This window comes from Hemitrygon akajei, chromosome 5 (genome assembly GCF_048418815.1).
Source record: "Hemitrygon akajei chromosome 5, sHemAka1.3, whole genome shotgun sequence".
Classification (NCBI taxonomy): domain Eukaryota; kingdom Metazoa; phylum Chordata; class Chondrichthyes; order Myliobatiformes; family Dasyatidae; genus Hemitrygon; species Hemitrygon akajei.
The window spans coordinates 84,763,282-84,781,853 of record NC_133128.1 but is presented as its reverse complement, the minus strand read 5'-3'; the positions used below and the strand labels follow the sequence as shown (position 1 = coordinate 84,781,853).

Sequence of the window (18,572 nt, the reverse complement as noted above, 5' to 3'; positions counted from 1 at the left end):
CCTTCTTCTCCAGCTCTTGACATTTCCCACCCACCTGGCTTCACCTATCACCTTCCAGCTATCCTCCATCCCCTCCCCCCAACTTTTTACTCCTGCATTTTTCGCCTTTCCGGTCCTGAAGAGGTTTCTGCCCAAAAGGTCAATTGTTTATTCATTTCCATAGATGCTGCCTGACTTACAGAGTTCTAGCATTTTCTGTGTATTGCTTTGGATTTCCAACATCTGCAGAATTTTTTGTGTTTAGTTATTTCTTTTGCTTGCATCTATCTATACTCCAAAACAATGCAAAGCTTTAGTCTGAAAATTGTTTCATGGTTTTTTTTGCCCATCCCTACACTTAACACTAATGTAAACTGCACGTATTCTTTAGTGATTCAAAGCATTTGAATCATTTTAAAAGTGAGCCTTCAATGCACTTTATCATTAAACAACAGACTTTTATTGGGGAAAAAAAAGCAACAGTAGGCTAGGTGGCTTTCAAGCCTGCCGTTCCATTTGATACAGTCATCATCTACTTGCTGAAACCAATGTTCCTTGATTCTGTGATGGAAGTAGATGTGTAGTGGCAGCTGGTTCTAAAATATTTTCCTTTACATGAATAATTGAGGTGGCACTAATGGCATCAGTTGTGAGCTATATTCTCCTTTTAAAAGAAATCAAAATTAAAGGTTTATGCTTGCATTCTATGAAATGCAGTGTGGGTGTCAGAGAGAATTCCTTACTGAATATGGTATCCAATTAAGAAAACAACAATAATCTCTCTGCTTCCAATGTTATGAAGAAAAGAATGTTTGGAAGAAAGGATCTTGCCAAGAGTACTGTGATATGTGTTACTCATTGTTGCTAAGTTTTAGATGTCATTAATAGTGCTGCAGATAAAAGCATATCTTCATAATAGCCATTGTTACCAGATATGACTATCAGATATTACCAGATCAGAGTTACCAGATATTACAAAGTTACTTGCTTTGTAAGTTCAGATAACTTATTAATCTCATAATTAACACATACATGTTCCTGGACCACACTTCAGCATTTCATTGCACTGGGTTGTCTTTCTTTCTCTCTGGACCAAAAATCTAAGTACTCCTATACTATTCAAAAATAATGAAAATCAGCTCAATAATTGTCTGTTTAAACAAGGTTAATTTGTTCTAGAGTAAATCTTTGATCCTTCTAGAAAGTATTGATCTAATTTTATTTTGTGTAATATTGCATAATGTGATGGCTCCTGAAATAATTTCATAGATACATATTTGCATTATTTTTACAGAGGAAAGGACAAGAGTGTCACATTACATGACCTAAAGCCGGCCACAGACTACCAGGCTAGGTTGGTAATTAATAGGAGCATATTTTCAATTATTAACTAATTAAAGGTGGTCATAAGTGTGAATTTGGCCCACGTTTTAATTTTCTCTTCGAATGCTGTGCTTCTTCAGGAGAAGAGGTAACCTTCAATTCAATGCTGTGGTTTTGCAGTATAGACACTGTTTCCTCCATTGTTCACAGGGTTTCTCTTTAGCTTAAATCATTCTTGCTAGCTAAGGGCAGTGAAGATTTGTTATTACTTAATGAATTAGTATTACTGGCTGCACCAAACTGAAGATTCTGCTTCAGAGACTTGGTCTTTAAGTATACCTGGAATATTGCTGCTCACACCTTATTGTATGTTAGATTCCAATTATCACTATTCAAACCGGCATGATGCTCTCTCCCCTTTGTTTATTTCTATGGCCATGTACTTTCTGGGACCATATCAAACTGGGACCTGTATACTTTAGTCTTTTGAACCTAACATGTTTCTCTTTATACTTCATCATTAGTACTGGCTGGCTGGTGGCGCAATGGCATCAGCCGGACTCCGGAGCGAGGGCTCCCGAGTTTGAATCCTAGTCGGGCCACCCCCGAGCATGCTTTCCATCTGTGCCGAGTTGAGCATCGAGCTAGCCACTCGGCCTCGTAAAAAATACAAAAAGGGTCGAGTCAGGAACATTCATATCGTGACCCGGTTAGTCCGGGGGAAAAAAGGAGACCAATCCTAACAGCATGCGCCAGACAAGAATGGCTGACAGACTGGTGCGACACACTTAAAAAAAATCATTAGTACTGTGTACTTCCACAATCGTGTACTTCCACAATCAACGCCTTGCTCTTTCCCAAAACCATGCTGCATTGCTTCACCTTTCAACATGCTTTACCAAGACTTCTTTTTAACCTTCCCTTTCCTGACTTTGTATTGTTTGCTTGGTATCTGAGTTTCCATTGCCTGTTTTTGGAATATTTCATTATATTAGGAACTTTATATACATAGTTGTTGCATCTTTATGACGAATAGAAGACACCTTTTGATATCGAAGAGACTTTGCAAAATCTGTTCCTGATCTATAGTTGACCAGTTTTAAAAATAACTTAGTTGAACAAGTAGTTTGTATTGGGTATGGTTAAGTAGCTTATTGATACCATGTTGTCTCCTAAAGGGTGCAAGCAGTGTGTAACCTAATAAGAGGGGCCCCATCGGATTCAGAGAGTTTTAGAACATTGTGCAGTGAACCAGATACACCAATGGCACCTAGAATAATAAACAGGACCAAGCATTCCCTCAGTCTGCAGTGGAAGGTGAGGCAAATACTGAAATTATTGCTATTTGTTTTGTGTAAAGAAGCTTATTATAAATTGATATGTTTATTTAATGCAAACAATTTGTTTGACAAGTCAATATTTACAAACACGAGAGGCTGCTGGCTTTTTCTTACATTTGTTTAACTTGTACATTAAGGTTATTCACTGTAGCTTCAAATTAGTCCATTTATCACCTGAATAAAAAGTGTCAAATGTAAAGAAGAAATCTTTACATTTTCCATTCTGAACAATATTTCCATTCTCTATGAACTGCATTTCTCTTTTAGTTAAACGAGCCTTCTTGCTCAGCACTATAATATTTTGAATAATTTCAACAATCTTCCTGTGAATTTGCCTTGGTAATTTATTTGATCTAGGTGTTTTCCTCACCTTCAGTATTAACTCTTGCTCTGTACTTGCCTCTTTTTGTTTGTCTCTTTATTAACTTGTATCTTCCAAAATATCCTGACAAAAAATCAAGTCCTTTCTGTCCTGCAATTTTTAATTAGCTCAGTAGCATTTCATAAAAGGTCTTAATATTGCTGCTGGTTTAAGTTCAGCTATTTAATTGTTTTTGTATCAGCTACCTTGACCAATAATGTCAAATGGTATTTTGCACTTTGTACTCTAACTAATATGCAAGGCAGAGGATTGTTGCAGTTGTGGTCTTGTTCCTATTGTTTTATTAATACCTTGTCCTCCTAAGATGGACTTTTATACCAATGATATTACTTTAACTTTTGAAGGCCTCATGTGATAATGGTTCCAAGGTCACCAACTATATTCTGGAATGGGATGAGGTAAGTGAACTGTGCTCTAAAATTTCAATCATATTATGATTATTTATTCTCATGTATAACTCACCCGCACAGTAATCCCTCAGAAAGGTTTTGAAACTTTTTTTTACATTTTCTCCCTCCACCCCATTCCTGAAAGAATTAGTTTGCAGCAGTGTGGTGGTTCTCTATTGCTGTGAGCCAATTCTTGGACCCTTCCCCTACATCCACCCTTTCACAAACATGCGAAAGTCTGCAGATGCTAGAAGTCCAAAGCAGCACACACAAAGTGTTAGAAGAACTCAGCAGGTCAGGCAACTACTGGAAAAACAGTCGATACTTTGGGTTGTGACCCTGCTTCAGGACTGAGAAGGAAGGGGAAAAATACTTGAATAAAAAGGTGGGAGGAGGGAAAAGAGGCTAGCTGGAAGGTGATGGGTGAAGCCAGGTGGGTGGGAAAGGTCAAGTGCTGGAGAAGAAAGAATCTGATAGGAGAGGAGAGTGGACAATAAGAGAAAGGGAAGGAGGAGGGGACCCAGCAGGAAATAATAGGCAGGTGAGAAGAAGTGAAAGGTCAAAGTGGGGAATCAAGAAAGGGGGTGGCAGAGTTTGATCACCGGAAAGAGACATTAATATTAATGCCATCAGGTTGGAGAGTATCCAGACGGAATGTAAGGTGTTCCTCCTCCTCCCTGAAGACGCGGAGGTGCTGGATTAAGCTGTCCCCCAATTTACAATGGTTCTTACCAATGTAGAGGCTGCACCAGACACAATATATTTGCTGGTGAAGTGTTGCCTCAGCTAGAAGGACTGTTTGGGGCCCTGAATGGAGGTGAGGGAGGCGGTGTAGCACTTAGACTGCTTGCAGGGATTACTAAATGCCTGGAGGGAGATTAGTGAGGAGGGACAAACGGACAAGGGAATCACAGAGGCAGTGACCCCTGCAGAAAGCTGGTTGGGGGTGGGGAGAGCATAAAGATATGTTAAGTGGTAGGATTCCTTTCAGAAGTTGTCTTCCACTCTTTCAGTTGTCATTCATTTTTCAGAAGGAAGTATAAATGCCAAATTTGGCCTCCAGCATGCAACATGGCAAAAGTTAATTACCATGGATAGTGTTCCATTGAGAATTGTATTTGTTTGTATGGCTCTTTATCAGAGCCAATTTCAGTGTCCCAACAAATCGTATTCCACTTCATCAGATGATACATTTACATTGCTATTTTATTTCAGTTAAAGTCATTTATTTAATCTTTACTTGTAACTGATGGACATCTGATTTTTAAATATATTTGGACATTGAATTCTAAATTAACTTTGTCATAAATGGCTGTACTTTCAACAATGAGGAAATGGAATTAAGCAATATTTGAAATGCATTGATAATTTCAGTGATTCATCTGTTAATGCCTGCTTATCCACATGTTTATACCAATATGCAAACCAGATCATATAAAGAAATCCTTGTTAATTATAACATAAATATTAAGAACTAAAATTTCTTTTCAAAAGTAGTATTTAAAACAATTCTATTATCTTCCATTAATCATCTAGAGAATTAAAAGCATGGCCATTCTAAGTGAAATCAGAAATGGTAGTTTTTTTAAATTAATTCTTCACATTAATTTGTACAAATATTTTTCCCAATGACATTAGCTTGAGAATAAGGGCAATAGGGGTTACTTACTTTCTTAAAAATGGAGCTCAAAGAACTGATGTCTATGTGGTGAAAACTTGAGGCTCTTCAAGTAAACATGGAAGATCCTAGCTAACACTATTTAGAGTTCAATGAAAGCAGGGAGATTTTTTTAAATTTAAAATAAAAGCTTTTATGAATCCATTAATAGTGTGGTAATTAAAGCATGGTTGTGTATATTGATGGAAAAGAATAATTACAATGCATTTTTTTTTCCAAATCAGAATCTGGTTTGTTATCACTGATATATGTCAGGAAATCTATTGTTTCGTGACAGCAGTACAGTGCCTGACATAAAAAGTACTATAATTTGCAATAAATAAATTAATAATAGAAAAGACAAATAGCAAGTTAGTGTTCATGGGTGTCTCCATATTGGGTGGTGATGCAGAATGCTCTGCATGGTAAATCTGTAGAAATTTGTTCATCTTCGGTGAAATAATCAAATCTCCACAAACTCCGATTGAAGAATAGCTACTGGTGTGCCTTCATGATTGCAGCAATGTGCTGGGCCTAGGATTGATCCTCTGAGATGTTGACACCCCGGAATTTGAAACTGCTCACCCATTCCACCATTGATCCCTTAATCAGTGTGTTCTCTTGATTTCCACTTCTTGAAGTCCACAATAAATAAACCAACCTTCCGTCCTTGGACTCACTTTACACCGCACACTGTTGGAGCAGTGCTGCCAGGATAATCAAGGACACGACCCACTCAGCCAGCACACTTTTTGTCCCTCTTCCCTCCGGGAGAAGGTTCAGGAGCTTGAAGACTTGTACGGCCAGATTTGGGAACAGCTTCTTTCCAACTGTGATAAGACTGCTGAACGGATCCTGACCCGGATCTGGGCCGTACCTTCCAAATATCCGGACCTGTCTCTCGGTATTTTTTGTACTACCTTACTTTCTATTTTCTAATTATGATTTATAATTTAAATTTTTATTATATTTACTATTGATTTGTACTCCAGGGAGCGCGAAGCGCAGAATCAAGTACCATTGTGATGAGTGTACACTCTAGTATCAATTGTTTGGCAACAATAAAGTAATAAATACCTTGGTCTTGCTGACATTATGTACAAGATTGTTGTTATAACACCACTCAGCCAGCCGATCTATCTTGCTCCTTTATGCCTCCTCATCATCATAGACAATTCTGCCAGCAACAGTGGTGTCATTGGCGAATTTAGGTACACAGTCATGAGTGTAGAATAGAGCAGTGGGCTAAGCACACATCTTTTAGTGTGCCTGTGTTGATAATCATCGAAGAGGAGTTTTTTTTATTTATTTAGAGACCTGCCTAGTGATAGACCCTTCTGTCTAATTGATGCAGCGCTGCCCATTTGCACCTATTAACCAATTAAACTACTAACCCTACTAAATTATGTCTTTAGAATGTGGGAGGTGAATGGTTGACCCAGATGAAACCCACTTGGTCAAGAGGAGAATGTAAAAATTCCTTAAAAATGGCAGTTGAATGGAATCCAGGTCACTGCCACTGTAACAGTGCTGTGCCACTCATTATACTTGCCACCCCCAAGGCACCACAAAACTGAATCAAGCTCTAACAGGCCCAAATAGGACTTGAACCCATGATTTTTGCCTTAGGAGACCAATACCATATCACTTGGCCACTATGATTTTTATTTGTTATTGATATTATTACTGATCCATAGTGATGGAGGTCTCCCAATGAGAAAGTCAATGATCCAGTTGTAGAGGGAGGTATGGAGGCCCAAATTCGAAGCTTGTTGAGTAGTATTGAGAGGATAATGGTGTTGAATGCTGGACTGTAATTGATGAGCAGCAGCCTGGTGTAGGTATTGCTGTTGTCCAGGTGCTCCAAAGCCAACTGTAGAGCTAATCAAATTGCGTTCACAGTAGACCTGTTGTGGAAATAGGCAAATTGCAGCAGGTCTAGGTCCTTGCTCAGACTGGAGTTAACTCTACTAATGACCGACTTTTCAAACCACATCATCATCACAGTAGATGTAAGTGGCACTGAGCAATCGTTGTTGAAGCAGTTCACTCTGCTGTTCTTAGGCACTGGTATGATAAATGCCATTTAGAAGCTGGTGGAAACCTTCAGTTGCAGCTGTGGGGGATTGAAGATGTTCTTCAGTGCTCCAACCAATTGGTCGGCACGGGTTTTCTGTACATTGCCAGTATGCCATTAGGGTTCGACACTTTGTGAGGTTTCACCCTTTTGAAGGAAATTCTGACATTTCGAGACAGAGGTTATAGGATCACCAGATGCTGTGAGGATACACACAAGTGTAGTTTTATTCAGCCTTTCAAAGTTTCCATTAAGTGAACTACTTTCATAATGGAAAAAGGAGAAGATGGGAGTCGACTGTTGCAGCCGCCTGGGAGGTTGATTCCTCCTGTCGGCGCTACCCTCCAGAGTTCAATTGGTGGAAGACAGGCTGCATTGCATTTGTCGGCAGCTGTACGATGAGCATGATGAGGACTGCTGCATGCTTGTTCTTGTAGAAACCTGGCTCTGGGACAAAATCTCATGCACCATCAGTCTACGAGCCATGATACTCAGGGATTTGAGCTATATTATTGGGGTTTTTTGTGACTGTATGTTTTTCTACTATCTTAATTGTATGTGCTATGTGTTCTGTGCTCTATGATTTGGTACTGTATTTTACACTTTAGTCTCAGAGTTACACTTCCGTTTGGCTGTATTCATGGTGGGATCACAATTGAATTTGAACTTGATGGAGGTCTTTTAAATTATGAGAGGCTTAGATAGGGTAGACAGTTGGCAGTCTTTTCTACAGAATAGAAATGTCAAATATCAGATCACATGCTTTTAAGGTTAGAAGAGAGAAGTTTAAACGTGATGTGGAGGGCAAGTTTTTTTTACATAGACAGTGGTAAGTACCTTGAATAGATTACCAGGTGTCATACAGAAAGCAGGCAGTTTGGCGGAATTTAAAAGGCTTTTAAATTAACACATCAAGAGATTGGAACAATATGAATGGTACACAGGAGGAGGACATTTAGTGTAAATTAGCATCAAGGTCACAATATTGTGGGCTGAATGACCTGTCCAGTGCTGTACTCTTCTGTGTTCTAATTTAGAAGGTTTGGTCAAGGAAGGATGACACCTAATAAGTGGTTAGAGAAATATAAACTCTTTAATGAAGGGAGATTTATATGAAACAAATTTCCTGTGAAAGATTGGTTTTGCTAGAGAAAATGTTATTTTTTATTCCATGTTTTCTCTTGCTCCTAATTAAATTCTTTATTTGGCAGGGTAAAGGAACTAATGAGTTTTCACAGTGTTATTCCGGGCTACAAAAGCAATTCAAAGTTACCAAATTATCACCATCTGTGGGATACAGATTTAAGTTAGCAGCCAAAAATGATGTTGGAATGAGGTGAGTGCATTTCAAAAAGAATTATGGAATGGTCAGAGCCTAAAAGGAGGCCTTGGGCCTGTTGCGTCCATACTTGCATGCTATCAGAGCCACATGCAAGTCCTCCTTATCTGCAAATTTTCCCCCGTATTTGGGGAGGGAAAAAGATTTTCCTTGCATCGCTTATTTCTCTTCCCATTTTTTTTTACCCAAGACTTATGGTAACATCTGCAGATAGACAAACATACTTCTGGGTTGAAAACTCTGAAATTAACAGGCCTTGCTTGTGTCTTCATGTCTCGGTAGTATCTTAAGCAAATATCGCATGATATGCTTAAAATAATTATAATCAGTTCTCACTGTCAGATCATTTATTATCAATGGATTTATGAGGTTGAGTTTGGACCTAAGCCCATCTTAGAATTATTTTCAACAAATATATTCTTCTATATGTAAATATAAAGGAGATAATTATTGTCCATTTCAATACGGTGATCAAGTTACAAAGCACATTTATCAAGTGGTACCCTCCCCCCCGGCTTGTTGTTCTGATAAGGGTAGGTAGGCCTTGTTTAAGCAACTGTATTTTGTGTTTTCAAAACCAATCATCATCTATACGTTTTGGTACATTCAATGGAAATAGTTTGCTAATGCCATTTGTTCTTTAGCTATTCAACTATTCTAATATGTATAGATGTGCAATGACATGTTTAATACTTCAAGAACATTATGAGACATATTTACTTTTATTTGATGAGTGTATTGAATACAAAGGATAGAGCCTTGGTGGTATTTGCAAGTTTATTATCCACAGGAAGTTTATGCACCTTTTCCTCATGGAGAACAAGGATTTGTTGTACATGTTTTGTTGTTTAGAGATTGATGCTAAAAGCTAAATATGCATAATTAACTGTCTTAAAATTATAATCTTTCCCCAAACAGTGACTTCAGTGAAGAAGTGCTTTTCTACACTTCCGGCAGTGTTCCTCCTACACCAGCAGGTCCTCAGCTTCTTAAAGCTGGAATCACATGGTTGTCATTACATTGGAGTAAGCCTTCAGGAACTCTGTCCGATGAGGGTATTTGTTATATTTTAGAAATGGAAGATGAAACCTCAGTAAGTCTATTAAATATTTATCATGTCTGAGTGATCTTTAAAACTAAATGAATGGTGCAATAAGTTATTTCACCACTAGAGGCTGGTTTTAAGCCCACCTTAATGGGATAGAACATTATTTTTCCTTCTTTGGCTACAGCCAAAATATGACAATGGTAGGAATGCTCAAGCGATTTTGAATGGGAGATCTTGAGTGCCATGATAGCGTAGCAGTTAGCGAAAGCTATTACAGTTCAGGATGTTGGGGTTTGGAAATCATTTCTGACGTTCTCTGTAGGAAGTGTCTGTACATGTGGAATGCATGGGTTTTCCCCAGGTGTTCCAGTTTCCTCACACAATCCAAAGACCTACCGGGTAAGTTAATTGATCATTGTAAATCATCCAGTGATTAGGTTAGGGTTAAGTCGGGGGTTCCTGGAGTGGCTGGATGGGCCTTTTCCACGCTGTATCTGTAAATAAATAAATATTGAAAGGCCTAGACAGGATGAACATGGAGAGAATGCTTCCAATAGTGGGAAAGTCTAGGACCAGAGGGTGGTGAATCTGTGTAATTCATTGTCACAGATGGCTGTGGAGGCCAAGTCATTGGGTATATTTGATGTGAAGGTTGATAGGTTCTTGATTAGTACGGGCATCAAGGGTTGTAGGGAGAAGGCAGGAGAATAGGTTTAAGAGAGAAAATAAATCAGCCATTATCAAATGGCAGAGCTGACTTGATGGGCCAAATGACCTAATTCTGCTCCTGTGTTTTATGATCTTATAATACTGACTCGTGAACTAAAATGTTGGTTGTAGCAAACTCTAATGGTACCTGCCGATGCATTTTGATGCAAGGTCCCTCAGGAACTGCATTTGTCCGATTTGATATATAACCAGAATAAATGCAGATTAATTCTCATTATAAATTAATCTCATAGATCTAATATAAAAACCTTGTATAAGACATGTTTGCTTCAAAATTAATGGAAGCTATGTTATATTTGCCAATAAAATATCTATGCTGACACTGAAGACAAATATTGCGCATTTCTGTTTTACCTACCCTGTAAAACATGCATTTACTCTGTTCCTTCCATCTTTTTTTAACAAAAGTTTCTCAGGACAAACTGCTCCAATCATCATCACTTTACATACCGAACTAACAAATATTTCATTTGCGGTAATCAAACTGTAATTTTACCTGAACTAGAAGCACAATTAGAAGATGTATTCTGTCTAGAACTGATGGTTAAAGACTATCTAAATAATAAACTGTAAGAATTAAAATGTTTAAATGAAGCATGTTATGATAAGCAAGCTATCGTGACTATGAATTTTTGCCTTTAGGGATATGGGTTTAAGCCAAAGTATGATGGAGAGGATCTCGCATGTACCATTAAAAACCTTAGAAGAGGAAGTATGTATAAATTTAGGGTAAGTGCATTGGGGAATTATGTTATATTAACTGGTTTGAATAGAGCGTTGATAATAACTGATAAAGAGTAATGAGAAAACTATCAATATATATTGCAAAAAATATTAAATTATACCTTTGGAAAATGAAGTATCTTTTAAAGGCTTAACATACTTCTGTGTAGAACAGGTGAAAACAGTTTACTGCTAATCAATTCAATAAGATAGATATAATATAAAAAATATATTAGGCAATGCCTAAGCTATTGTTTCAGAATGTCTTTTCTTGTGAAGAACTAGACAGATTTGGCATACCAGTAGCTCCGTGACCCTTTTATAGTCAGAATTGTTTTCAGCTTCTTAAGAATCATTCATATATTGGATAAATTGCTGATTCAGCTTTTGGAAAATATCTATCATCCATCTTTCAAGCATGAATATGCCAATATATTGTGTGTCCCTATTTGGTTCAGATGGGGGACATAAATTGTGTTCTAGGTTTTTTGTTAACCCTAATACAAAAATTGAAATAGTCAAAACAATGGTATCTATTGTGCAGCTTATCAATTAAATGATCATAAAATAATACAGTACTTCAAGAACATCGTTTACAAGTAATTTGGAAATCTGAGTAGTTAGTCATTTTGCTTTTGGAAATGCTTTCTTAAGTTTGATCCAATTTAATTTTCAAAGTTAATATCCAATCTGTTTCCACTATCTTTGCAGGCATTGCATTCCAGATAATCAAAAAATACAGTATAAAGCATTCTCTTATGTTGCATCTACAGACAGAAACAATTTGTCCTTATTTGCCCTATCAGAACAATTCTTGATTATCTGTAAAATCTCCTCTTAACTTATCTTGCCCTAAAGAAAGTTAACTCCAGCTTTCGCAATCCTGCATAACCAAAGTCTTACATCCCTGGTACCTTTCTAGAAATTTTCTTCTGCACATCACCTGAGTTCTTGGCATTATTTTCTTGTATGATGCACAGAACTATACTGAGGATTACTCCTACTTTATAAATGTTTAGTTCTAATCTGTCCTTTGCGTGACTCTTTTAGTGGTTTCCTTATGCTTTTTCTAACAGTATTAAATTTGTCCTTCCATCTTTAGAGGTTTCTATACCATCTCCCTATTGGTGCATTAGATTTAGATATGTATCATTTGGCAATTATTGCTTCCCCACATACTTCATGCTGTCCTTTAAATCTAGCACTGCAGTGCCAAATTTGAATATTTCTATTCCCACCCTATTCAAATTGCTGTTACTTTCCCTTCCTCTTTAGATAATGTTAGATCGCAGGTACTGTCCTGTATTCTCAAGAATTAGTTGCTAACATTTGATCCACACACCCTAACAGAATATCATTGTATCATTTTATACTATCTGAAAATAAATGTTCACCATTGCTTTTATCGGTTAGATTTTATTTTGGTACTCCATCAGATAGCTTTGGAAAATCCATACACAATAAAGCCCTCTGAAATAATTTCATTGCTTCATCAAAAAAATTAAATCAAGGTACTCAAACTTTGTCTATTATTGAGTACACTCAGGCTGAGATCAATATGGATATTAGAGAAATTGAGAATAATGGTGATTGGGCAACAATGTGAGCTTTAGCATTATCTTATTGATTGGCAGACCAGGTCATATGGCCTGTTCAACTTTGAGTCGTATATGTTTCAACTCTGAGTCTTTTATGTTGTCTTTTTCTATACTCTCTTCTATTCCTTTTCTCTTTTTAAATCTATTCATCAACACTTTATGTATTGCTTGGTCAAACAGTATTGTGAACTGCACATTAGTCATTCAGTTTTCTATCTTTTTTTTCCAGTCTCAACATTGGAACATAGAAATCTACAGCACATTACAGGCCCTTCAGCCCACTATATTATGCTGACCATGTAACCTACTCTAGAAATTGCCTAGAATTGCCCTAATGCATAGCCCTCTATTTTTCTAAGCTTGATGTACCTATCTAAGAGTGTCTTAAAAGACCCTATTGTATCCACCTCAATCGTCGTCACCGGCAGTGCATTCCATGCACCCACCACTTGCTGTGTGAAAAGCTTACCCCTGACATCCCCTCTGGACCTGCTTCCAAGCACCTTAAAACTATGCCCTCTTGTGTTGCCATTTCAGCCCTGGGAAAAAGCCTCTGGCTATCCACATGATCAATGCCTCTCATCATCTTATACACCTCTATCAGGTCACCTCTCATCCTCCGTCGTTCCAAGGAGAAGAGGCCAAGTTCACTCAATGTATTCTCATAAGGCATGCTCTCCAATCCAGGCAACATACTTGTAAACCTCCTCTGTACTCTTTCTATAGTATCTACATCCTTCCTGTAATGAGGTGACCAGAATAGAATACACATCTCCAAGTGGGGTCTGACCAAGGTCTTATCTAGCTGTAACATTACCTCACGCCTCTTGAAGTCAATCCCATGGTTGATGAAAGCCAACACACCATACACCTTCTTAACAACACTGTCAACCTGCGCAGCAGCTTTGTGAGTCTGTTGGGCGCGGACCCCAAGATTTCTCTGATCCTTCACACTGCCAATAGTCTTACCATTAATACTATATTCTGTCTTCCAATTTGACCTACCAAAATGAACCACTTCACACTTAACTGGGTTGAACTCCATCTGCCACTTCTCAGCCGTGTAATGCATCCTGTCGATGTCCTGCTGTAACCTCTGTCATCCCTCCAGACTATCCACAACACCCCCAACCTTTGTGTTATCAACAAACTTACTAACCCAACCTTCTACTACTTCATCCAAGTTAGTTATCAAAATCAGCCAGGGAACTCTAGTTCTGGATATCTGTATTTCCCCAACTGGGGGTGGGGGGGGGGGGGGGGGATGCATTGACTGTTGCTTTACTGGAATATTCTTATCTTTCCATTGTTGTTTTTTATATGCAGATTTTGGTTCCAATCCAGCTGGCCAAATGCTTTTCAGCTTACTGAAATTAACTTCTAACCTCTCCAGTTATATATATTTATATTTGGTTCCTCCTTGACCTGTATACGTAAATAGAAGAAGTAATACTATATGAGTAAATTAACTGATTGATACACCCAAATTATGATATAATATGGAAATATCATGTAAAAAGGTTTGGGGTTGGAAGCTTGCTGTATCAGAATACAAGTTTTTCAGTTGTTGTAGCGGAAAATATAAAGAGAGTGTTACTTAAACAATTTCTGCTCTGAGAGGGAATGATATATTACAGGGATTGTCAAAAAGGCCATATACAAAAGATAGGGGTGATGCTGATGTTAGTTAAAATAATGTGTGTGAAATATTGCATGGGATAAAGTAGTATCATCAGCATCGATTTGTTAAGGGAAAGTCACATCTGATGTAATTGAATTTGTTTGAGGAAAAAACAAGTGAGGGTGGTGTGTTTGATGTGGCTTATGTTCCTTTAGGCAAGAACAGACTTGTCAGTAAAGTCTTGTAATTAATTTATTATTGATCCAAAGACAGGAAATCAAAAAGAATTTGCAGAGGGATGTAGATAGTCAAAATTTGGTATATGTGTTGTAGGGAAAATGTGAAGTTGTTCATTCTAATAGGAAGATGCTGGGCTGCAGGGAAAATGTAGAACTTAGCAGCAATACCTGCAGAATAAGAGTTGTCCATTTAAGACAAGAAGAAAATACTTGTCTGGTGTTTAAGAATCTTGGGATTCTTTGTGCCAGACAACTCAGAAAGCAGTCATTGAATATTCACAAGGCTAAAATAGATTTTTTTGAACTTTAGTAATCAAGTATAATGTTCAACAGACAGGAAAATAGAATTGAGCAGTTAAGACTTCACTAAATGATGGAGCAACATAGAGGAGTCATTTGGGCTACTGTTCATATTTCCTATGTTCGTATTATGTTATTAAAGAACAAAATTAATCTATTTTGAATGTCAGCTTTTTTCTGTTCTGAACTGTATATTGTATGTTACAGATAATTGCATACAATTCAGAAGGGAAGAGCAACCCGAGTGAAATCACAGAGTTTACCACTCTTCCAGACAAACCTGGAATGCCAAGTAAACCTTTGGTGAAGGGGAAGGTTCATGCTCATAATTTTAAAATAATATGGGGTATGAAACTTAGGCTAACTATCAAATTGAAACTGATTTTACAAGATACAGTGGAACCTTGAATATCCATTTAACAATACAAACACACCACAATCAATAGAGCATCTAATTTGGGCCAGGTGCTCATCTGACGTGCAACAGACACAGCTTCAGGACCAAAATTCACTCCGGATATAAGGAGCTATCTGTGTGGATTTGCAGGCTTTCTCAGTGACTGTGTTGGTTTCTTCCCACATCCCAAAGATGTGCTGGTAGTTTATTTGGCTATTGTAAATTGGGTGGCTAGGTGGAGATATGTCTCTACCAAAGGAGGTGTAAGGTGTTCCTTCCCTCCACTACCTGCAGGTCACCCTTGGGCAAGGTGTAGCACCTGCTTAGCCCCCCAATGTTTACATGCTGTGAATCACAAGTCATTGTCTCAACTGTGGGAACAAGCATTTTCTATTTCTGTTGACAAGAAAAGAGCAGTTTTAGAATTCAACACCACCTCGTATCAAGTTCAGTAAGTAGTCTGCTAATTAGTACAGTTGCTGTTTTAACTGGCAGTGAAACTCCAATATTCTACTTCACAGTCATTCAAAAATGCCAGCTGTGACATTTGGCTGATGTGATATACTCCAGCTCCATTGAAACTCACCAAAACCTATATTTCCACTCATTCTTTAAACTTACCCAGTTCCTTCATTGGTCAGAGAAGGTTCTATGGCAATGCCTTATAGTTCTCAGAGAAGTTTTAAGGGGAATTTTCAGTGCAGTATCTGAGCAATTTCAGTTGCTTCTGCCCTTTTAAGACTAAAATTATGGAAGTAAATGAGCAGAGTTACATTCAGCAACATTATTTGGTGTCACATTAGAAATTAAAAGTCAAAGTTCCAACAGTGAAGCAAAGATGTCCTATTCTTACATCTCATTAATAATCCAAATTGAATGCAATGCTTTCACTCAGTATAAAATGAAGTAAATACAACAATATAAATTTTCTTGTAACAAATGCACATTTTTAATGCACAGTGTTTCTAATTTAAGTACTTGACACTCCAATCATTCAGTATTCATCTTCCAGATCCACCGAAAGACAATGGAGGATCAGCAATTACAAAGTATGTTGTTGAAATGTCAGAGGGTATAAATGGTAAGCCATTATTAAATTCATGCTTTGTCCTAAATTAGTCCTTAAAATATATATTTAATTACAAAGCATACTATATGTGATTTAAATATTTGCATTCCTGTAACTTACTAAATAAAGAGCAGAAATTATTAAGATGCTTTGATTATGAACATGACAGATTAAATTCTTACATATAGCTGAGATTTTTCGTTGTGGACAGTACCCAAATACTTGCACAGAAAATGACTATAAGACATAGGAGCAGAATTAGGCCATTTGGCCCATCAAGTCTGCTGCACCATTCCATCAAGGCTGATTTATTATCCCTCTCAACCCGATCCCCCTGCCTTCTCCCCATAACCTTTGATGCCCTAAAGTTAGTGCTGAAGACTGAAACATTTCCTAAACAAGGCAAATCTTTTCGAGATCAAGTGTTTTAAGAACACAGATAATCATGCTTTCCAGCTCGTAAGAGTGCTCTTTTTTAAAGTAGCTTTCCATTTCTTCATCAGGAACTATTTGAGTCTATTTCATCTTCCTATTCTATCATTTAAACCTCAGATCTCTTGACCCACATTTATTCTATATTTCTTCAAACTCTAATGAAAATTATAGAACTCTATTTTTCAATATTTTACTCAGGATTTTTCATACAACGTAGTATGACAGAAAAATTATTTTGATGGTTCACGCTCACTCTGAGACGCAAAGGGACTTAGGAGTCCTCGTGCAGGTTTCCCTAAAGGTTAACTTGCAGGTTGAATCGGTGGTGAGGAAGCGAATGCAATGATAGTATTAATTTCAAGAGGACTAGAATATAAAAGCAAAATGTTCTATTTATTTGTTACTTTTCAGGAAACAGATGGGACATCGTTTACAGTGGATCTGCCAGAGAACATATCTGTGACCACTTAAATCCTGGCTTTACATATCAGTTGCGTGTTTACTGCATCAGTAAGGGAGGACAGAGTCTGGTAATGCTAATATTTATTACATTTGCCAAATAATCACCATCTTTGCAATTTCATTGTTATAAAACTGGTATGAATGTGGCAACTTTAAAAACAGGGATCTGGCTTAATTGGCTTAACAGCTTGAACTTGTGTTAGATTAAATTCTTATACATATTCATTACTTTGTATTTTATTTTCTATTCCCTGTTGCAGTAAGTATAACATTTCTTTTAAGTAATGACTGGAATTTGCAATGACGAAAAAGATTTAAGTTCTACATGTGTAATACTAAAAAAAAATGGTAGTTACCTCTGATCTCTGCATATTCATAGATTGGTTCAGAAATTCGTAAGTGTTATATCATGTTCCTTCACAGGGTGTACTGTTACAATCTTAACTGGTGCAGTCAACATAAAATCATAAGGAATAGGAGGAGGAGTAGGTCCTTGTGACTCACATGCCTACATTTCAGTTAGATCACAGCTGTTATTTTGTGTCTATGATATTTTACTGCACTGATCACATAAGCTGATACTCCACAGCCCTTTTGAGTACAAAAGGCCAAAGACTCCCTAACTGCTATCCCAGTAAATTTCAATCAATATAACTTTCATTCTTCTAAACTTCAACAAAAAAGGCCTGGTCTGCTTGATTTCTTTAGGTACAAACTCCCGCTATTCCAGAAATCCTTGTTGCATATTTTTCTGGATCAGGAGACTGAATGTATGTGTAATATTCCAGATGCAGCCTCACCAGGGCCTTATGTGAGTGCAAAAGGAAATCTCTGCTATTGAGATGAATCTAGTCACTGATGTGGGTATTACAAATTTGCAAATGTTTCTCACTGTAAGCAAAATTGAAAATGTTAAACTGTATTGAAAGAGATGCAAACACAAGGAAATGTGCAGATGCTGGAAATTCAAACAACACACACAAAATGCTGGTGGAACACAGCATTTTGTGTGTGTTGTTTGAAGGAGATGCAACTGGATCTTAAAGGCATACAGTCTATAGTGAACAAACTATTTAGTTCTGGAAAACATTTTCTGTAGGAAGTCATTCTTATTGTATAACTTGTAAAATTCCATGGATTTTGAAAACTATGATATTTTAATTAATATCTGCCATGAATGTGTCACTTTATTTTCCTTGCTTTGTATAAACTGCCTAAAATATTATATAGAAAAAAGTAAATTTATTGATCTGCCGTCATTCTGTTCAGCTGCTAAGCTAGCTTCATGATATTAGCACTTCTGGGTGTCACATGTTCCCCAGAGAAAGTTGCTGACATTAACTTGCTTCTGGCAAAAAAAATTCATGTCCTTGGTGAAATTTATGTCCTCGGGAACAGGATTTTTGAGATCAGGCTGAATCCCTTCACCACTACCTGGAATTCTATGCAAAATTCTATTAAGGTA

The 18,572-nt window shown here is 37.3% G+C and overlaps 1 protein-coding gene across 7 annotated transcripts in view; it reads left to right on the top strand.

Annotated features, from left to right (window-relative positions):
• Positions 1-18,572, top strand: part of fndc3a (fibronectin type III domain containing 3A) — a 244,020-nt gene that overhangs the window by 176,644 nt on the left and 48,804 nt on the right. For all 7 annotated transcript variants that reach the window (XM_073045939.1, XM_073045938.1, XM_073045940.1 and 4 more), the window contains 9 exons: positions 1,274-1,333; positions 2,481-2,619; positions 3,369-3,422; positions 8,359-8,483; positions 9,405-9,579; positions 10,906-10,992; positions 14,952-15,090; positions 16,154-16,222; positions 17,057-17,175. In XM_073045939.1, the coding sequence (XP_072902040.1) occupies positions 1,274-1,333; positions 2,481-2,619; positions 3,369-3,422; positions 8,359-8,483; positions 9,405-9,579; positions 10,906-10,992; positions 14,952-15,090; positions 16,154-16,222; positions 17,057-17,175 (967 nt within the window). The remainder of the gene's footprint in view (positions 1-1,273; positions 1,334-2,480; positions 2,620-3,368; positions 3,423-8,358; positions 8,484-9,404; positions 9,580-10,905; positions 10,993-14,951; positions 15,091-16,153; positions 16,223-17,056; positions 17,176-18,572) is intronic.